This window comes from Lucilia sericata, unplaced genomic scaffold (assembly GCF_015586225.1).
Source record: "Lucilia sericata isolate MDLA Ls3-8-SP2 unplaced genomic scaffold, ASM1558622v1 Contig000080F_arrow, whole genome shotgun sequence".
NCBI lineage: Eukaryota > Metazoa > Arthropoda > Insecta > Diptera > Calliphoridae > Lucilia > Lucilia sericata.
Window position 1 is genome coordinate 30,711 of NW_023994113.1, and position 23,639 is coordinate 54,349.

Genomic DNA, 23,639 nt, shown 5'->3' on the forward strand with positions numbered 1-23,639 from the left:
TTTAATCTTTTCTTTCCTAGACTATGGCCTATTCTATAGTTTGTTCTACAACAGATGTTCAACGCACCTAAGTTAGTACACCTCCGACTAGTGAAGTGTAATGGGTGTTAAATGTTAGAGCAACGACAACAACAACATCAACAACAACTTAACTTGAATGATGAAGATGACGATAAAAGTTGATTGCCACCACAAATGATGTAATAGTTATTATTGAAATGAAAAGAAAATTAAGACCGTCAACTCAATCAGGCATAAGAAGAAGAGTTGGGGAAAGAAGAAAAAAAAACTTAACTCAAATTTAACACTTAACACGCACATTTGTGTCTCGAGCATAATAATGTTCTATACAGAAAGTTAAAGCCGTTGAAGGGTTAAAAAAGCATAGAAACACACAAACACAAAACTATCAATTTCATGTTTTTTTTTAATTTTTTATTTAATTTATATTTTTCTATTGTTTTTTGTTTTGTGCCATTCAATTGTTAACTGTTTTAATTAAAATTAAAATAGAAGAAATATAACAACAAAAATTGGCATAAAATCTCTTCTTCTTCTTGGTTTTTGTTTTCGATTTTATCTCTTAACATGTCAGATCAGATAGATACATGAAAACTGTTGTTGTATGTATTATATAAAACTCACTCATTCGATTCGATTGTCTACTTCTTGCTCTTGTCTTTCGATTATTTAAATTGTGAATCGTTTTTTTTATAAAGTTTAATGTTTAGCGCAAAATTAATTTAATTCTGTCTTCTTTCTTTTGTTTGTTTGTTGTTTCTTTCTTTTAAACAATAAATAAAACTACAACAGCTGACCAGTTTATTTGCTTTAAGGAAGCATTTGTTAAACGATTTTCTTAGAATATTAAAACAACAACAACATTTTATCAACAATTTATAATTTATTTTGTTGTTATTAATAAAAACAATTTTATTTTTAATTCAAGTTAAAGAAATGTTGCTGTTTCCTTAATGTTAAATAAATTAAATGAAAAAAAAAGCAATAACAACAAAAACAACAACAACTTGTGTTTTCGCAAAAAGACGTAATCATCGTAAATCTTTTAGACATTTTATTTGTGTGCTGTGTTTTTGCTGTTGTTCACCAAGATATTTTGCAATTTGTTGTCGTAGTCCGCCCACAACTTGTGCCAACTAACCAGCCAGGCTGGCAGTCAGGCAAACAGGCATGCTGACAACTCATACAGGCAATTCTCAACCATTTCTGGTTGTTAGTATTTGCTTTTTTTGATTTGTAGTATTTGTTTTTGTAAGTCATTTATTTCATTTATTAAATTATTCAAAACACACAAAAAAGGAAAATCTCACACTCCCTTTAAAATAAAGCTATAGGGCTTCTCCCATGCCTGAGCATTTTCATAATTGGATTTAATCGTGTAGAGTTGGAGTTTATAATTGTACAATAAATACTTCCGTTTTAATTTACTTACGGTATTATGGATATTTTTTTTCTATTTTAATACTATTTTTTGACCTTAATTTGGTTAAATTAAGGAAATTGAAATTTGATTGAATGATTTTATCCTTAATATTTAAGAATGTATTTTTTGGGTCGTCATGAATAACACGAACAATGTTGGTCCTTAAGGCGTCAATTGCTGCTGGTTTATCAGCATTAACTAGTGTCTTCTCTAGGCTACACAGGAAATAATCGGGAGGAATGCGATAAAACATCGATTACTGATTTTAAAGTTAATTTGGATCATTTAATGGCTTTGTTCAAGCGTTAATATATGCATGACAATCTGCCAGATTATAAAGATCCTTAATATCAAAAAGTGAGCGCATTATGACAGTTCGTTTGACAGTAAACCTTTTCCTAAATTCTAACGGGCTTAAAAAAACACTCTTAATTTTAAATACCTTTCTAATGAACTATTATAGCTGATTTATTACAACAATTTTATTAAAGAAAACATAAATTTAAAAAAAAATGTCTTAAAGGTTCCCTAATTTATGGAGCCAATTTGACACATGTGTTCGTAATATAGAAAAAAAACTTAGGTAGAATAATCAATATTAATTTTCGTATAAAATTAAAAAAAAAACAACAATAAATTCTCTCACAAATTAAAAAATAAATGTTTCTATCATCATCATTATCCACAGCAGCAATAGCATTAAAATCGTCGTCATGTTTGTCTTATTAGCCACCTCCAACTATTTTATTCGATATTTAATTAAAACAAATTTATATCTTATTTGTTGGCAGAATTTTAGTCATACCAACGACGACGACGACTACTACTACATACCACACTACTTTTATTTATCTTTAACATACAGGGTTGGAAAACGGAGCGTTTGTTTGTTATACACATACATATATTCTAAAATAAGTTCTCTTTCTTTGAAGAGGATTTAGTTCAAAATTCCTGTTTAGTTATTATAGTAAATTTATTGTTCAATTTAAAAGTAAAATTATTGATCAGTACACAGAGGGAAAAAGAAATACACGCCTGGTACCAAATTGACACCAAACTGATTACAATTTTCCATTAACATCCGTTGTCAAAGTATATACATACATACGTACGAAAACACTATGTAATGTTGACAACATTGCAACAATTCGTTGTCGAAATCTATGTGTGTTAACATTTATACAACGGATGTGTATAAAATTTAGATTTCGAAAACGAATTGTTGCAATGTTGACAACGTTGCGACATAGTGTTGTCGTACGTATGTATATACTTTGACAACGGATGTTATAAACTCTTTGTTATCAATTTGGTACCAGGCGTGTATATTTCTTTTTCCCTCTGCGTATTTTTATACAAAATCGGAACAATCTCGGTTTGTTTGTCTTCCTCGTAAGGCATTACTAGGTTAAAGTGACGGGTAATTTTAATTTAAAATGTTAGACCCCGTTCCATACTACCAAAGAATGTTTAGAAATCATTTTAAAATTCAAGTCAAATATTGCTTCTTAAATTTTTAAGGCATTATAGATTTGTCCGTCCAGAAATGTTACCAGACCAATAAAAACAACATTTTTGAAACAAAGCGTCCAATCTGAATGAAATTAATCATATTAAAAGAAGAAATTGTCCACCAATTATGCTTAATATTAACATTAAAATCCATCAGTCTGATCGTGACATAATCATAACATTTACTAGGATAGACGTCTTACTTGGCGTTGCCATATTTAAGCTAAGAGGCTTCATATGAGACTTAAATCTTACAATCTTCACTGTCTGCTACTAAGACCTGATTGTAAAGTAACCTTTCAGCCCGGCATGTTATCACTTTATCTTGGAGTGATTGTCGTCCGGGGGAAAATAGGTGCTAACAGTACCTCTAGTCTGCTGGAACTGTAAACTGGTGGTGTCAATCGTATCCTCGGCTTTTTCATGGAATGATTTGTCTTGGGGTCGAACCAGAGCACCAATCCTTTCTGCTCGTAAGGCAGATTTTCGGACTTTACTTGTCCTGATTATTTGAGAGGTACCTTCGGGGTGCACGTGTTAACTGCGGTTTAAACTTAAATCGCGTGAAAAGACTGATGCACTGTGAAATCTATATTTGTCGGAAAAAATTCGGAGATGTTGCCGAAAAAAGACAACAGTAACCCTCGGAGGACTGACTGTGGGACTAAGTGTTCGGAATAAGTTGGTGTTAAATGAATAAAGGAGTATATGGGCCTCCCTCCTCCTGTATACCTGAAGTAAATGTGTTTTCAATGAATGTCGGTTAAAAGTGAAGTGTGCTGGATTGAATGCTAATGGATGTACGGTATCTTGTTCACAGAGTAAACCCTGAACAGGGTATGTTCAGGGTTTACTCTAGGTTCGAATCAACCGATACTATCTCATCTGCGTGGTTGTAAACGTGATATTCTTCCATCTTGGAAGTTAAGCATACGGGTAGAAATTATATAGCTCAAGAACTCGAACATAGTGATTGTATAGGGATGGGCGGAACCATTTACAAAAATCGCCACCTGCGTGTTCTTTGCGATGGGCGGTAGTGAGTCGCCCCAAACTCACCCTGTAAATGGAAAAGTATTCCGTGAAATAGGCCGTTTGGCAGATGTTTCCGTAAAGAACTTGACTTATGTAAAGTCACCTAATATAAGACGATTATAAAACCAATTTAGGCTTACGGAATGCAATTGTAGAGAACAGTTAGTAATACAAGAGGTCCCAATCGAAAGTTCTTAGAAGCACGAACGAAAAGTAAACATCCACAGTTTTGGAAGTATCTTTTGTAAAAGACGAATTTGGAAAAGTCTGTAAAACATACTCGTCAAAACTTCCATTACATCCTAACCCGCCTGCAAGATTTCATGCTGTAACTGAAAATCGAATAAGGACGAATCAAAGAACCAATAAAATTTGAGACCCAGTTTTTAAATTTTATGTACATAGTTGTCTGTTGACAGAAAATTGTTTTCATTGTTTTGCATTAAAATCTGTCTGATAATTTCTGACCATATTGGTCTTTGGCATTCGATCAGGTACCTCTGAGGCTTGTATATAACAGTCCAATACGACCGCGATACCAGCACAGACATAGTAATCCTGTTTATATTATGGTACTTTTGTATATGAAAAAAAATTACTTGCATACCAATTTTTCCATCGCTGCTTCTACGGGCTACTAGAGGCACAACTATGTTTTGTATATCTGTCTATCCGTCCGTCCATATGTTTAAATTTGTGTTTTCATACTACGAATTTTTGCTGTTAATAGACTCTGACTTCTATATTTGTATTTTTTATATTCAATCACGTACACTTGAAAGAAATTCTTAGTTCTTTTTTATTTAAATTTCAAATAAAAAATACATACGTTTTTTTCTTCGCTTAAGCTTTGCATATTTTATTCGATTAAATTTTATTTTATTCCGTTTAGAGTTTATTCTTTCATTTTATTTCAGTTGTTGGGGTTTTATTTGCTTCATCATCATTGCCTTTGTTGTTTTAAAAAGTCAGACAAACAAAATTTGTATGTTAAACACGTTTAAAAATACAGCAACAAATTAAAAAAAAATCTAAAAAATTACATACATTTTATTTGTTTTTGTACTGCATTGCTAAATATTTTATAACAAATAAAGTTGTTGCTGCAATTGCTGTTGTGTTTGTCTTGTCAAATAGAAACTTTAAGGCAAATTTATTCTAAAAATATTTATTTTTTACTGTCACAACAAACAACAAATAAACAAAATTATGAATAAAATTTCTTGTTAAATAATTATTATTTGTTGTCTAAAAGCTTTGATAAGCCTAGAATATCAAATAGGTTTGACTGCACATTATATTTTATTGTTCATTCAAAAGTCATTAGCACATAATGTTTCTCTCAGTGCATAAATAATTCTTAATATTTTGTAGTTTGTTGTCATCATTTTGTTTTTATTTTATCTTTCAAAGAGCGCACATATTGTCCCGTCCAATATTTTCTCATAAACTCATCATATCAAAGCAGTCAGGTATCACGACACTGTTTAGTGTAGATGGCGTGGTATGGTGACCGACCGGTATTATTAGACAACTAAGTACTCCCACTTACTGCGCGCCAAATATGTCAAAACAAGCAGGTATTTTTTAGAATTAGAAAACAAAATTAAATAACAGTTTAAATTTAAAAACATTTAAAAATTCTAAAAAAAAGCATTGACGTTTTTTCTTCTCATATCTAGTCGTACACTAATTGTTATTTATCTGAAAAAAGAGGAAGATATTTTCTCTAAAATACTATGATTACAGCGCTTTTTAGCAGAACAACAATATATAATTAGAGACATTTCTTTTATCTATGGGAACTTTGAACTATTTTAAATTGTATCTAAGACAGCTAAAATTATCAAGAAAGTGAAAAATGTTTTTAAAATGTGAACGTTATTTATTTGACAACAGATGGTTTTTAAAAAACATTTACCGCTTTTTAAGGTTTTATTGGTCAAAGTGTGAAAAATCAATTTCATATAAAATTGTCTTGTTTCGCATCAGATAGATAGATAGATAGATAGATAGATAGATAGATAGATAGATAGATAGATAGATAGATAGATAGATAGATAGATAGATAGATAGATAGATAGATAGATAGATAGATAGATAGATAGATAGATAGATAGATAGATAGATAGATAGATATATAGATAGATAGAATATAGATAGATATATAGATATATAGATAGATAGATAGATAGATAGATAGATAGATAGATAGATAGATAGATAGATAGATAGATAGATAGATAGATAGATAGATAGATAGATAGATAGATAGATAGATAGATAGATAGATAGATAGATAGATAGATAGATAGATAGATAGATAGATAGATAGATAGATAGATAGATAGATAGATAGATAGATAGATAGATAGATAGATAGATAGATAGATAGATAGATAGATAGATAGATAGATAGATAGATAGATAGATAGATAGATAGATAGATAGATAGATAGATAGATAGATAGATAGATAGATAGATAGATAGATAGATAGATAGATAGATAGATAGATAGATAGATAGATAGATAGATAGATAGATAGATAGATAGATAGATAGATAGATAGATAGATAGATAGATAGATAGATAGATAGATAGATAGATAGATAGATAGATAGATAGATAGATAGATAGATAGATAGATAGATAGATAGATAGATAGATAGATAGATAGATAGATAGATAGATAGATAGATAGATAGATAGATAGATAGATAGATAGATAGATAGATAGATAGATAGATAGATAGATAGATAGATAGATAGATAGATAGATAGATAGATAGATAGATAGATAGATAGATAGATAGATAGATAGATAGATAGATAGATAGATAGATAGATAGATAGATAGATAGATAGATAGTAGATAGATTAGTTAGTTAGTTAGTTAGTTAGTTAGTTAGTTAGTAGTTAGTTAGTTAGTTAGTTAGTTAGTGAGTTAGTTAGTTAGTTAGTTAGTTAGTTAGTTAGTTAGTTAGTTAGTAGTTAGTTAGTTAGTTAGTTAGTTAGTTAGTTAGTTAGTTAGTAGTTAGTTAGTTAGTCAGTTAGTTAGTTAGTTAGTTAGTTAGTTAGTTAGTTAGTTAGTTAATTAGTTAGTTACATAGTTAGGCCAATATGTGGCCTACTGCACATGGACTATCAGACAAGAACACTACCGGATAACCTACCAAAGATGCTCTAAATGTGAAATTATCGTACGATGATTTTGAAACTCTAGAAGTCTCCTGGACGTAATTGCATAAAATTTTCCAATTATAAATCTACAGATTTCATATACATACGTTATAAAATCACTCCCTAAGTGTTTATATCTAACTTCGAAAGAGGTTTAACAGTGGCTCAGCATTCGCCACATTCTACTCGTACAATTTGGCGAAGATGTTCTCCTATTCCTCTCTCTGCAGTCAGGATACGTAGCATTAAACTAACCTCGGACTTGCACCCACTGAAAAGACTTCCTTTTAGTCCTTTTTGTACTCTCACTCACCGTTCCATTATTTAATGTGGATGAGTGAGATTCTCTTGTTCATGCTTTAAAAACTGCTCATCACATGCTCCACATTCATCTTATTCCGCTCGTCTAATTTGGTGAAGATGTTCTCCTATTCCAATCTGTCCAGTCAGAACTAACTTCGGACTTGCTCCTACAGAGGAAGCTTTTCGTTCTCCATTCGGTCGTCTTGCCCAACGTTTCGTTCAATGCGGTTGAGTGGGATTTTTAACCGCTTTCCTTTCACTTTAGCTGCCGGAAAATAAGTTAGCATCTGTCAAACATTTTTAACGCATTCAGTCATAGAACTTTATCCTTGAAGGTAGTGTTATGATCTGGAAGCCGATAATATATTTCTATGACTGAGCTTTCAATGTAAATTAAAATGGCCATTGTAAGTCCCAGCATAGTACCGTCCGTTTAAGGATTAAGTTCTAACGTGTGTTACCTCTAATGTTCCTTTTGTTCATGACTGTTTAATAATTTCTGGACATTTCGGTCTCTGGTAATCGATCGGGTACGTCGCTTGGGCGTAGTCTACTTAACTAATTACCGGTCTATTATCTGTTAACCGGTCTATTATTTAATTCATTTATTAATTCATTTATTGTCTATGGACCAGTCTAGTTTGACCCAGTTTTTAACTAGACTATAGACTAGACTAAGCACTTGCCTATTGGCCAGTTCATTATCTAGTCTATGAACTGAATTTTCCATCCCTGTTCCAGAGAGCCCACAAAAAGTTTTGTACTACCACGACCTTTACCTTAGCTTTAGTAACCTGTCATGTTAATACCCCACTAATCCCATATATCTAGGTTACTTGGACAATATAAAATACTGCGACAATTTTAACATAAAATCTGCAACAAAACTTCAAATAAACTTAAAAAAAACTCAACCTAAAACGAATACATACTTGTTATTGAATTATTCTGAACAAAAAAAAATAATAATAAAAAAACTCGATTTAATGTCTATATTTAATTAATTTACACTTCATTTGTCATGTGAAATTTGAGAAACAATATTTAAACACCAACAGCAACAAGAACAACTTGAAATTTTGTAATTCAATCATTGAAACTGAAAACGAACAACTAAACATAAAAATACTGAAAAAACGCAAACTCAGTCATATACAATAAACAACATGAACTTGAGAACCTACGCACAGAACCTTCGTGTCTCTGAAAATCAACAAACATCATGTGAACTTTTAGAATTGTTGCTTTGAATTGTTTTTTTTTTTTTGCAGAAATTGTGTCAAGGAAATTATATTTTTTAACTATGGAATTAACAAATAAATATATCTTTGTGTAGAAAAAATAACTAAATTCACTTTTACATACATGGAAACTTTAAAAAAAGAATTTTTCAACTTACATTGTTTGTTTGCACGCTACATCATCTGAATATTGAAAGCTAATTGAGTGTTTGTGTGTGTGTGTAGTAATTTTCAACCTGTATGAGTTTATTACAAGTTGTTATACTTAAAAGCAAATCGAAAGAACATGCCACATGAAACCTACCAACACATAAATTGTTTCAAATTACACAGTGCTGCGGCAAAGAAACACTTATCAAATAAAGAGTATTTCCTAAATTCCCTCAATATTCCACAGCTTAATTATACAAAATTTAGATCGATACTGGACAGGATCCATGTTTATTCATATCTGCCATCAGAACTTCTGCCACCATAACAAAAAATTTTAATTCAAAACAGGAGTTTGCGACCTACAAAAAGTAGATTGACGGACTTTGTACCAGCGCCAAATTTGGATAAATCTTTCCGAATGATAATACCAACAAGAAGACTGGGCAACAAACACTGTCCCTCAGTCTACAATGGATATGGAACAGTTCTGCAAGAGGTTATGAACTCATTTATCCTCCTGGCTGCGGTGTTGAGTATGATCGACGAATGGGCATCAGCAACACCTGAAATCAGATTATCGCTTCCAGACTGTCCGATATACTCTGGCCCTTCCTTTTACGGAAAAGAAAAGAGGACCAAGGTTTAGGTTTCTTGTACAACACCTTTAATATGACTGTTCGTTAATTATCTTAGAAGTACCGGGTGTTTCTCCCTGAGACCGATAAAATTAGAGAGCTATAAACATAACCTAACCTATAAAAGAGTATCTAAGTATCTAAGACGATCTTGCAAATATACTTCCTTCTCTGTCTTTTGAAAACTTTATATGTATGGTCCGAAGTGATCTGAAACGAATATTCTCTATTGCTTAGGTTTAGATCAGTTTAATGTGTTTCCTTTTCACTTTTTTCGTTCACTAACTTTTTAGACGTGAAAAAATACCCTGTTGTGAAATTTTCAGATGAAATTTTATAAACAATAAACAGCTGTTGCATACAAAAACAACTATTGTGAATGAATTGTTCACAGCAAGTTTACGATAAAAATTTTCCCTTCGAATGGAATGAAAATTTCTAGTGAACAAAAATGTCACTTCTATTGGCGATAGGAATGATTAATTACTCTTCCAAATGCTGTATATTAATATTGATGTAACAAACTCGGTATAAATCCTATATATGACGAAAGGGTCAATCCAAGAAGACCTAATTCCAAAAATACAGAACCCTTTCGAAATTCAGATTAAGTTCACGACACATTTATATAGTGGATATATAAATCGTCATAGACAAATATAAAATTTGTTTTGTAGCACAGTGGAATATTTTCAATTTTATCTGAATAAAAAGAAATTATAACACTACTTCTTCGTGAACGATTTTAGAAAACTGGGTGAAACTAACCCACCAACAATTAGAAATAAGGTAGAAATCTCTCTATACACGCATTTATTTGTTGAATGTACTATATTATTTGTTGTTTTCTATTTATTCCCTTTTATTTTCTACTTTTGGGTGGTCTAATACACCTTTAAGAAAACAACACTTTTCTAAACATATTTATGTATTTATTTACTTATTCAGTGGCATTAACTAACGGTTGAACTAATTTTTGAAGTAAACTACACGTAAATACATACATACGAACTAAAATGTAGGTTTAGATAAATTTTATTTGCTGGTGGCAAATTGTGTTTTACTTGCCACTCTTGGTCATTACTATTAATAATTGGCCGGCAGCATATTGAGTGTTTTACTATGACAACGACCACACATTCAATGGCCGCCATAAACACTTTCCACGTGTTGTAATTTCATATGTTTACTTATCTCTTTACCCTATAGCACTAATATGTTGAACATGCCACAAATTGGGAAATACACATGATTTACTAGACACATTATCTAGGTTATATTATTATGATAAATCGGATCAGATAATATTAATCCACAACAAATTCAAATCGCTTTAGCGATGTCCGACTATCCTTATAATAACACCACAAATAATAAATATTAAAAAGGTAACTTAATAAAACTGTCCTCCGGTAGGTTAGTGGTTAGTGTTCTAGTCTGGTAGACCGGAGGTGGTGGGTTCGATTCCCACCTGAGGTACTGGTTAAGGAGCGCACAACAGGCCCGATAGAGGCCTAGGTGTATTTCTTCGGATTTGATGTATATACATCCTCCTTTCAAACTAACTAACTAACTAATAAAACTTGATTATTGATCTTCTAAATGATGGAATAATGATATTAAAACTAATAGAATTTGATATATTATTTGACTTAACCTCCGTAAAATTAAAATTTTGTTGGAGGTTGGTCCTTGTTTATCCAACATCACTCCAAATGAAATTCAACACAAATAACTTTTATATGTAAATCGTTGAAGATGACAGATTTAGAGGCGAAAAATTCCATACCTTTATGTGAATTTCGAAATCACAGGAAAAATTATCTTCTGAACCAGTCCTTTATTAGCTCAGTTCTAATATGGAGAGATACTTTCCACAAAGTTCTTCAGGGTTGGTTGCATGGTCCACTACTGCTGACCAGATCTTCTACCTTACTAAACGTATACTGTGTTCTCCTTTGGCTACTTTGGCGTACTTTTTCCAGTAAGTGCTTCATTTCAGACACCCTTTCCATCGAGTTTGTCCTGTCTGTCTTTATCTCCGGCACTCGTGGGACTGTGACAGAAGACTTCTTTGAGAATGGTATGGGTTTGTCAATATATTTTAAAATGGGGAGTTAGGCCTTATTTATTTTCTTGCGTCTAGTATCAACTTCGTAGGAAATCTGGTTCTCATTGCCTCAGAACTAGATCTCAATATATCCTTCGAAATGTGCTGAAATTAATTGATTGAAGATGATTCAGAAGATCACCTTCTCTAACTTTCTCCTCTGTGACCCAAAAAGCAGTTTCTTGGTATTCGACGGCTTAGCATTGCTCTCATTCACCTCTATAATTATCATCTGAGAATTTAGAGTCGGAACCCCCTAGCATATAAGAAAGTTGATATAGCTTAGAGACTTTGTAAATATCTCTGTATGCTGAACGTAGAGTACATATTACTTTATCGCAAAATTTTCTTAATTGATTTTCATTGTTTCTTTTATTATTCTTCCGCCTGTTAATTTGCTAAATTTGTTGCGCTCTCTTTTTTTTCGGACACTGCTGCCACACTGGCAGACAAACAAACTGAGTAACTGCCTGAGTGACTCCGTTAGTGGGTGGTTAACACATGTGTGAGTGTTGTTTTTGCATACAATGTATACAAACATGTATGATGCCATTGTGGTGTTGTTGGCCGACATTGAACTCGAACTGTCAAATGCTAAACTTTACATTCATATGAATACACAAAAAATACACACATTGGAATCTCTTCCATAGCGCGATACAGTTCAAGAGCCCGCGTGTATTTTTTTTAACAGACAAAAAAAAAAACGTGATTTTTTTTGGGTTTGTTTGTTTTTTTTAAAAAAGCTTGGTGGTCTTAATTGTTTTATTTTTGGCCAATTTTTTTTTTTTTTTCGTTTAAATAAATTGTCATATTTTTAATGGGAACATTAATTTCTGTCCAATTCATTGTTTACATATGTGTATCATTAATCTGTCTGTCCAACTATAGTTGTCAGGCTGTCACTTGACATACAAATGACTGCAGACGGATTTGACATTTTCATCCATATTTACGAGGTTGGTTAAGAAAACTAATGCTATAAATAATAAACAATAATAAATGTATGCAATTTGGTTTTCTTTTTAAAATTGGTTAATTAGTTTTGCCGTTTCTTTTTTTTCTTTTATCTTTTGTTTTATTATTTTCCATTTATGTTTTTATTTCTCTTTCGATAAGTGATGATTTATTGTGATTGTTAAAGAGAGTTGGCCCATATTTGCAACTTTATATTTAGTATGATTGTATGCTTTGTATTGTTTCCGGTCTGATTTATTAGCAGACATGAAACATAATTATTGGGAAAATATGATTTAAATTAGTGGTTAGCATTGAAAAAATAGAAATATGTACTTAAAACTGTTTACATATATTAATTTAGCAGAAAAACTGCTCGAACACGAATTAAACGTTTTGAAAAATTTTACATCCACGGTATGTAATGTAATTAATGTACAACATGCAATTTAGTTTAATAAACATTAATGCTTTTCAAAGTATTATTAAAAATTTGTTTACTTAAATCACTTAAATAAGTCGGTACATATAAGCTAAGTAAAAAAAGGTGCAACTCGACTCGGAAATCGTTTGAGTCCGTTGTCTCTAGACCATAGAGTATAAATTATACTAGGCTATAGAATATATCGCTCATTTACTACTAAACTGGCCAATCTTGAAGTAAATAAGCGATATATTGTAGCCTATCGCCTTGCTTATAATCTTGTTTATAGTCTAGTCTAAAGTAGTCTATAGTCTAGTCTATAGTCTAGTCCATATTCTAGTCTATAGTCTAGTATATATTCTAGTCTATAGTCTAGTATATAGTCTAGTCTAGTTTATAGCCTAGTCTAGTTTATAGTCTAGTCTATAGTCTAGTCTGTAGTCTAGTATATAGTCTAGTATATAGTCTAGTATATAGTCTAGTATATAGTCTAGTATATAGTCTAGTCTATAGTCTAGTCTATAGTCTAGTCTATAGTCTAGTCTATAGTCTAGTCTAGTCTAGTCTATAGTCTAGTCTATAGTCTAGTCTATAGTCTAGTCTATAGTCTAGTCTATAGTCTAGTCTATAGTCTAGTCTATAGTCTAGTCTAGTCTATAGTCTAGTCTATAGTCTAGTCTATAGTCTAGTCTATAGTCTAGTCTATAGTCTAGTCTATAGTCTAGTCTATAGTCTAGTCTATAGTCTAGTCTATAGTCTAGTCTATAGTCTAGTCTATAGTCTAGTCTATAGTCTAGTCTATAGTCTAGTCTATAGTCTAGTCTATAGTCTAGTCTATAGTCTAGTCTATAGTCTAGTCTATAGTCTAGTCTATAGTCTAGTCTATAGTCTAGTCTATAGTCTAGTCTATAGTCTAGTCTATAGTCTAGTCTATAGTCTAGTCTATAGTCTAGTCTATAGTCTAGTCTATAGTCTAGTCTATAGGTCTAATCTATAGTCTAGTCTATAGTCTAGTCTATAGTCTAATCTATAGTCTAGTCTATAGTCTAGTCTATAGTCTAGTCTATAGTTCTAGTCTATAGTCTAGTCTATAGTCTAGTCTATAGTCTAGTCTATAGTCTAGTCTATAGTCTAGTCTATAGTCTAGTCTATAGTCTAGTCTATAGTCTAGTCTATAGTCTAGTCTATAGTCTAGTCTATAGTCTAGTCTATAGTCTAGTCTATAGTCTAGTCTATAGTCTAGTCTATAGTCTAGTCTATAGTCTAGTCTATAGTCTAGTCTATAGTCTAGTCTAGTCTAGTCTTGTCTAAGTCTAGTCTAGTCTATAGTCTAGTCTATAGTCTAGTCTATAGTCTAGTCTATAGTCTAGTCTATAGTCTAGTCTATAGTCTAGTCTATAGTCTAGTCTATAGTCTAGTCTATAGTCTAGTCTATAGTCTAGTCTATAGTCTAGTCTATAGTCTAGTCTATAGTCTAGTCTATAGTCTAGTCTATAGTCTAGTCTATAGTCTAGTCTATAGTCTAGTCTATAGTCTAGTCTATAGTCTAGTCTATAGTCTAGTCTATAGTCTAGTCTATAGTCTAGTCTATAGTCTAGTCTATAGTCTAGTCTATAGTCTAGTCTATAGTCTAGTCTATAGTCTAGTCTATAGTCTAGTCTATAGTCTAGTCTATAGTCTAGTCTATAGTCTAGTCTATAGTCTAGTCTATAGTCTAGTCTAGTCTAGTCTATAGTCTAGTCTATAGTCTAGTCTATGGTCTAGTCTATAGTCTAGTCTATAGTCTAGTCTATAGTCTAGTCTATAGTCTAGTCTATAGTCTAGTCTATAGTCTAGTCTATAGTCTAGTCTATAGTCTAGTCTATAGTCTAGTCTATAGTCTAGTCTATAGTCTAGTCTATAGTCTAGTCTATAGTCTAGTCTATAGTCTAGTCTATAGTCTAATCTGTAGTCTAGTCTATAGTCTAATCTATAGTCTAGTCTATAGTCTAGTCTATAGTCTAGTCTATAGTCTAGTCTATAGTCTAGTCTATAGTCTAGTCTATAGTCTTGTCTAAGTCTAGTCTATAGTCTAGTCTATAGTCTAGTCTATAGTCTAGTCTATAGTCTAGTCTATAGTCTAGTCTATAGTCTAGTCTATAGTCTAGTCTATAGTCTAGTCTATAGTCTAGTCTATAGTCTAGTCTATAGTCTAGTCTATAGTCTAGTCTATAGTCTAGTCTATAGTCTAGTCTATAGTCTAGTCTATAGTCTAGTCTATAGTCTAGTCTATAGTCTAGTCTATAGTCTAGTCTATAGTCTAGTCTATAGTCTAGTCTATAGTCTAGTCTAGTCTATAGTCTAGTCTATAGTCTAGTCTAAAGTCTAGTCTATAGTCTAGTCTATAGTCTAGTCTAAAGTCTAGTCTATAGTCTAGTCTATAGTCTAGTCTATAGTCTAGTCTATAGTCTAGTCTATAGTCTAGTCTATAGTCTAGTCTATTATCTAGTCTATAGTCTAGTCTATAGTTTAGTCTATAGTCTAGTCTATAGTCTATTTTATAGTATAGTATATAGTGTAGTCTATAGTCTAGTCTATGGTATAATCTATAGTGTAGTCTATAGTATAGTCTACATTCTTTATATGTATTAGTGATTTAGGTAATAATGATGAATCTTAAGTCGTTATATTATAATATATATATAAATTATATGGGGCTCTTAAATTTTCAAAAAAAAAAAAATTCATAATAGGAAAGTTTAAAAGAACATTCGAAGAGTATTTTCAATTTAAACGTTAATATTCAAGTTATAACTGTTTCTTAAGAATTCTGGTACATTTAAAAAATATGGTATTACTATATAGTCCCAAAAAGTCGGTCACTTATTTATTGTTTACTTCTTTTTATTTACATATTTCTTCAAATTTGAAAGCCTGAAAACACGCCCCAACATAATAAATTTTGTAATTTGCTTGTAAAATTTGCAAAATATAATAAATAAATTAATATTTTTTTTTATAAATTTTTATTATGTATTATTCATATAGTTTTTAACGTTAATAGCTTTAGCTTTCCTTTCTAATTTTAATGTATTTTTTAAAAATTTCTTTGCAGATAACATCATCATTAGTATTATAACTTCATTAATCACTTTGGAAGAGCGGAATTCATTAATAAAACAAAAAAAAACATCTCAAAGAAAGAAATTTAAACACTGACTTTTAAGTAAAACACCTCTATAAATAATACAAGGACTTTGGTGTGAAATTCCACCACTGGTACTTAAGTTCTAACAACAACCAAACCTATAATTCCCATTTGAAATACTTAAAAACAAAATTCTAACAAAATGGTAGATTATTACAAAGTTCTAGAGGTACCACGTCAAGCCACAGAAGGAGAAATTAAAAAAGCGTAAGTTTTTTCTTTAGTAAATTAATAAAGATAATAAAGCTAATGTTTTTATCCTTGCAAATTAGTTACAGAAAATTGGCATTAAAGTGGCATCCGGATAAAAATCCAGATAATTTAGATGAGGCCAACAAACGTTTTCGTGAATTATCCGAAGCCTATGAAGTGTTATCAGACGGTAAGTTTTATCAACCATATAAACAAATATACCAAATTATAAATCTCTTTGTTTATATACACACTTTCTTACTATAACTATTTTGTAAATACAATTTAAATTATTTTCTTTTCTAAATATTTTATGTTATTTAAACTATAAAAAAAATAAACTAAATGAAACTGTATCAATTAAATTATCGTCTGTCTGTCTGTATGTTTGTGTGACTAGAACGCAAACGAAAAATATACGATTCTCGCTCGACTTTACATAAAAGCAGCTACAGTAATTCATCATCTTACTCGTCGACTAATGGTTATGGTGGCACAAATGGTTATGGTAGTGGTTATCGCTATCGTACCACAGGTGCCAAAGACTACGATGATTATATACCCAGTTATGGTTCATCAAAGCGTGGCAATCGCTATCAAACATTCACCTTTAGAAATCTCTTCGAATCTACACCATTCCACAAACTGTTTGGTAAAGGAAACATTTCTAAATAAAATAAACAAAATAATACAAAATAAAAAAACACAAGCGTTCTACGTTATTTTTGCATTGTTGAGAAAAAAACATTCCAATAATTTGTTGTTACTAAAACCAAAAAGAAAAATTGCACTTGTATTGTAATAACAGAATTAAAATCAAAAACCATTCAGAAACAATGGATGCTGGTTGCTGCCAGCAAGCTGCTCCCTGTACATTGTACAGTTTTTGTGCTGCTGCCTGACCATCAGCCTGCTTGCTACTGTTTAATGCGCGTTGTAAATTTATTACTATTACTGTTTGTTGTTGTTGTTTTTTTTTTCTAAATAATTTTTAACAATTCTCTAACTCATTATTAAACGTTCGAAAACTAACACAAACATTTTTCCACAAAATAAAAGAATTCTTGTTCGATTTGCTGTTTTCCTTGTTAGCCTGTGTTGCTTGTTGGAAAATTGCATTTTTATCAGAACATTTGTTAAATACTAATTTTGCCTTCTCACTTACCCCTTTGCATACTTGCTACTGTTGTTAAGAAAAAATTAATTTGTTTCAGTTTGTTTAGTTAATTTAAATTGTTTAAACTTTTTAGATTAACCACATGTCTATTAAAATAGAATTTCCTATAACGAGATAATTTTAAGCTCTTAAATCGTATCTAGAGTTTCTAATTCAGCAAGTTTTTCAGTCTCGGGAACTGACTAACAATAAATTTTATTCCTGGGTATTATCAAAAACCCATTAACAATGTTTTCGTTGTTTTTGGTCATAATTTAGCAATTAAGAAATAGATTTCTTTGGTTTTCAAACTTATGAATGTTAGCTTAGTCCAAGGTTTGGGTCTTTAGGACACCAAATTTTTCAATTTTTGAAATTATATTAATAAATATGTACCTCAAAAAAGCATTAAAAAAGGTTTTTATCCACAATTTTCCCAACTACCGGATAAATACCGGGTAGAATCCCATCTATGTAAATCTATTCGAGATATATCGGAAAAAATTGGCAAAAATATAGGTTTTCTGCCGACATTTTTGATTGATTTCATCTTTCAAATCAAATAAACTGTTTAAAAGCACAGAGACAGTTTTCATTTTACTTAGGACCAATCTTTAGGTAAAAGATTAGCGATTAAATTAAAATTAATCCTCGAAAGATGTTTTTGAGTACTCAATTAGTTAATTTTGCTTTCAAGTTTAAGCGCCCAATGGAGGTGGTTTAATCTTAAGCACGAAATGCAAAAGTGTAAACAGCTGATGCAAAAAAATTAATAAAATTTTTATAAATATAAACATTAAAATGTTCTATTTATTGATTAGTATAAATTATGGACACTTCAAAATACATTTTTTTGTTTTTAATTTAAGTTTTCATTAATTTTCATATTAAATTTACAATTGTCTTCTTCTTTTTATAAAATATGCATTGTTTTGATAACAAACAGTGAAGTTTTCTGTTGTTTTGTAAGGCAACACTGCGAAGTTTAATCATGTACTCAAAAACATCAAAGGGGATTAACATAAGATTAAATTTATTTTTAGATTAACTAATCTGATTATTAATTGGCATTTGATTACCATCGCAAAAACCCGCTCTTAAAGAATCCAATTTGAAGTTTATTCTCTTTCATGTATCTGGTACTCAAACATAGAGAAAAGGATTAATATTTCAAATTTGCAATGTACATGTTTTATAAAAAAAGAGCTATAAGCAGAGAGGAGCAGATATAGATTAGCTGAGTAGAGTCTTGAAATATGCAGTGTGAGCAGTATCATGCAATTAGAAGAAGTAGGGAAAGATATTGCAGCCAGAGACTCATGCAATCAGTAGTTACTATTTCCAAGCCAATTGCTATGCCTTATGAAGACATCTGTAAGGTTTATCCTAAGGTTAGAGAGAACTGACGCTGAAAAGTTGCCCGAATAACTTAGATCAATTTCTTAAACTTATCATGATAACTTCAACAGAAGTGATTATGGGATAAACCAAGTCTTCTAGCATGAATGTCAAACTTACAGTGTGCTGTAATAACTAAGCAATCATGTTGCTTAGTTGAGAACAAATAATTTTCAGAAGATATGCCTTTAATTCTATATCCACTTTAAGAGATATTTCTTAATTCAATTTCGTTGGAAAAAGGCGTCTGTTTTGCCAGTTTATTAGCAATACAGTGACCAATAGAGTCCTCGTATCCCCGTTCCCATATTAGTATGTATGGTATTCCTGCACCAATTTTGATGAGGTGTAAGAGAGATGCCAGTCAGAGATTTTATTTCTTTTCAATATTCTATAATACCATAATCAATTTACCTGCTCTTTTTGTGGTATTCATGTCGAATTCTGAAGGTTACCCTACTTGCTTTCCTATTTTAAGGTCATCCGTAAATACAGAGATGTTATGTGGGAAGATGCTTTCTTTCAAATCTCGTATTATACGATATTTTGAAAACCAAGATGGAAGTAGATTTTGTAATATTTGTATGATCTGTAGGACCTATAACGTCATGGCCAGGGCTATGGTCAGTCCAACAAGGCTGTTGGAAACCAGTAAAACAAAGTGAATAGATCGTCTTTCAATGTTTTTTAATGTTATCCACCAAAAATTAACCCCATAGGAACGGGGGTTTAAAAATCAATTTAACAAGATTTGGTTTTAAACCCCATCTTCCTCCGATAGTTTATAGATATAAGGCGGTTAAGTCATACAATTTCAAGTTTAAATATTTGTTCGTAAATTATAATTTCTCGCCGTTCAATCGAAGACGTGTGGATTTTGTATTTCCTAGAGAATACTACAATTTCAGTTGCTCTTTTTGACTCCATCAACTTAATGCGCATCTTCGAGTCTTTGTGAAATTGTTTTCAGATGACAGGGATCCACCGCCACGTCATCCATATAGGCAATAGTTAATGTTTCAGAGAATCTAACTCCACGAGCAAAGTTTAAAAAGTGGATAGATAGCAAATACTAGAGGTGTACCCCTATTGGGCATTCATAAAATGTATCTTACAGCTCGCATCGACGGTTGGTATCAAAAGTCTCAATTTAAGCTCCCCTAATCCACCAAACGGAATGCATACAAAGAAATACAATTCATCATACTTATTTGTTTCACATTAAACCGGAAAGTTTATTTTTATCCTGCCGGATATATTGGTTTTAATCAATTTCGTGATAGCCTCTCTACTTAGAAACTGAAAACATATTAAAGACATTGAAAATTTGTAAATCGGTATATAAAAAGAAGATTTATGCACAATTTGAAACGATTGTAATGCACACACAACCTTAATATAGTTTTACATAGATTATTCATTAAAAGAAAATGTCTAAACTATTGTTAATAAATTAACTACAAATTAATCCTTTATACATTTTGTATAATTTCGTTGAGTTTTTGTTTAAAACTAAAAAATTAATAAAAATATCACATAATTGAAAAAAAATGTTTGTTAAAATTTTGTTTTTACTAATATTACAGAGAAAAAACGTCGTGTATATGATCAATATGGCAAAGAAGGTTTATTGGGAGATCGTGGACACCATCGTTCATCTCGACATCATACACATGATTTCGATGATTTCGACATAATGGGTGGTTTTCCATTCGTGTTCCGGCCGCCAGAAGAAGTTTTTCGTGAATTTTTCGGTGGAAACTCACCGTTTGCTGATTTATTTAGAGGTAAACAAAAAACTATTTAGACAATTTTTTATAAAGATAAAATTTAAATCACAATTTGTATTGCTTACAATTACAGAAGTCCACTACAGTTCACAGCAAGGTAGCCGGCGTGCAAATGGTTCTTCTTCAGGCAGTCGAAGCCATCATCATCATCATCCTGGAGCTAATGCAAAATTGACTTCACCCTTTGCTTCCCCCATGCTCAATTATTCTATGATGGACTTTTTAATGCCCAGCAATGGTTTTACCTCATTCTCATCCTACAGCAGTATGTCGAATGGTAGTGGACGCACCAATGGTGCAGGCACAAATGGAGCTGTTAAACGTACTTCAACATCGACAACATTTGTTAATGGCAAAAAATTAATGACAAAGAGGTATAAAAACCTAAATGAAATATTTTGAACTAAAACTAAAATTTCCATTTATATGTTATATCCCCTTTTTAGAGTCTATGAAAATGGCAAAGAAACGGTATTTTCATATGAAAATGATGTCCTGAAATCAAAGACTGTGAATGGAGTTGCCCAAAAACTCTCTTCAATTACCAATTAAAATACAAAATATAAAAAAATCAAATAAGAAAACAAAAAAGTCATTTCTACTAGATACAAACTGAAGACCAAGATGTTCTCCTCTTTACACGTTTTAGCAAAATAAAGGAAAACAAATTTTGAAAAAAATATTAACTGCTACAACAAAACTCCTCAATTAAGCACACAAAATTTTTTAATTTTTATTTCCATTTTATTTTTATTATTATATTTTGCTTAAACTTTAAAATTAATTAATTGTCTTAGTATTTAGTTTAAATTTATACAAAAATTAAAAAAAAAAAACACAGAAATACAGCAAAGAGATTTCGTTAAAACTATGAATATAATTCCTTTGTTCTAATAAAATTCAAAAAAAAGAAAAATAATCTCTTTTATATTAATGAAAATTTGTATATTTAGATATAACATTGTACTGCTTGCTTGCTGCCTGGTATGAATCGTTATTATTATGAATGAGTTGCCGAAGATTGAGAAAAAGTGAAGTTAAATTAAATAGAATCAAAATAAGAAAAACAAAAGGAAGAAAAACATTTAAGAAAAATTTGAATTATATGCAAAATGTTTAATGTTTTTACAATTAATTTTTGGGTTTTTCTTTCTTTTAATTTGTTCATTTTAATATGTATGCTTAAGTTTAGTTTATAATTATTACAAATCTAAGATGTTCTCTAGTTTATATTATAATTTGTTTGCTTAAATAATTTACCATATACATAAACAAATAATAGCATTAAAATAATATAAAAATCTAAAATATAAAAAAAATTAAACAAAGTTCTATTCATTATGAAAGAATTCAAGAAATGCCAATTAATAAAAACAAAATAAAAAAAGGAATTAATTTTAAAGTAATTAATTAATAAATGTACTACATACTTTAATTTTACTTACAAATTAATTTATTGAATTTATAAAAACCTTAAAAAACATGTATGAAAAACAAAAAAAAAAAACTTTGAAATTAATAAATAAAAAATCTTATAAAAAATAAAATACAACAAACACATAAATAAATAAAAAATCATTTAAAAATAAACTAAGCAAGTCTGGTATTATTATTACTTTATTAAATAGGAATTTATAGTAAAACTGTAGATAGATGGATAGATAGATAGACAGACAGACAGACAGACAGACAGACAGACAGACAGACAGACAGACAGATAGATAGATAGATAGATAGATAGATAGATAGATAGATAGATAGATAGATATGTGGATAGATAGATATGTGGATAGATAGATAGATAGATAGATGGAATCAAAAAGGACTACTTTTAAACAATAGAGTAGGAGAATCAATAACAGCACGAAACATCATTAAATATATGCTGAAATCAAAGGAATACTGGAAATATTGCGAAGATTATATAAACACAGTACTGAAGGAAATATGTTCTTTAGTTCCGAACCTCCCACGGTAGGAGGATGTAGGAGCGAAATAAAACAAAACATGAACAACAAAAAACCACCCACCCTGATGGAATGCTGGCGCAGTCCCGGGGTGGATTTGGGATGTCGTAGGGCCACTAGATGGTAGCATGCTACCTCTACGTCCAAAAAAAAAAGATAGATAGATAGATAGATATTAGTAACTAAGTTAGTTAGCTATCAAGTTAGTTAGCTTATTAGTTTATAAGTATTAGTTACCCACGACCTCCGGTCTAACAAACTAGAACACTAACTAATCGCAGGTTTGTCTCATATTAAATTGTGATGATACAAATATTGTGTTTTTATTTACGTCAATTTCATTTTAGATTTTTCTGATCTCGTACATTTTTGTAATTCCCAGATCAATGTTTTAACGGCAACTATTCTTTCTGCCTCGTATCCCCAACCAAATACTGATGGTTATTATTAATATTATTTTCTAAAACCGAGTTGTTCCATAATTTGTTGTTAAAATTTGTAACATGATTTATATGAAATACATTTCTAAAAATGGGCCGTTATTTCATATTAATTTAGGCAGTAATTTCGTATCGTTGGGACTTTTATTCATTTTTAAATTGTGGAGTTATTTCACAATGAAACAAATCCCCAAAGTTGAGGAGTTATTTCAGTTTTGTTTTGGGGTGTTAGTTTATGACGCCAAGATATCGATCCATCAAATTAAAATTGGCAATAATACTACTGTATAAAAATTAAGAAATTTCTTACTTTTGAAATTCAAATTTGATTTCAAAGTAATCACTCCTATTCTACATTACGATAACGTTTCCGCATTCAGTTACGGTAGATAGAAGCATTTTATTTCAATGTTTAACGATTTTGTGTATCGTCCTTAAATAAAATTGTTTATTCAATTAAAACCACATTAAAATGTTTGTTAATTCATGTATTTAAGTATTTATTATTTT

At 30.8% G+C, this 23,639-nt stretch overlaps 1 protein-coding gene across 2 annotated transcripts in view; it reads left to right on the forward strand.

Moving 5' to 3' along the window:
* The window catches only part of LOC119599540 (dnaJ homolog subfamily B member 6), a 36,227-nt gene extending 14,589 nt beyond the window's left edge, over positions 1-21,638 (forward strand). Inside the window, exons 2-7 of one of the 2 annotated variants that reach the window (XM_037949323.1) lie at positions 16,094-16,393; positions 16,459-16,568; positions 16,779-17,030; positions 20,519-20,719; positions 20,796-21,096; positions 21,169-21,638. In XM_037949323.1, the coding sequence (XP_037805251.1) occupies positions 16,329-16,393; positions 16,459-16,568; positions 16,779-17,030; positions 20,519-20,719; positions 20,796-21,096; positions 21,169-21,274 (1,035 nt within the window). In that variant the 5' untranslated portion in view covers positions 16,094-16,328 and the 3' untranslated portion in view covers positions 21,275-21,638. The remainder of the gene's footprint in view (positions 1-16,093; positions 16,394-16,458; positions 16,569-16,778; positions 17,031-20,518; positions 20,720-20,795; positions 21,097-21,168) is intronic. The other variant, XM_037949324.1, reaches the window with a different exon arrangement.
* The last annotated feature ends 2,001 nt before the right edge of the window (positions 21,639-23,639 follow it).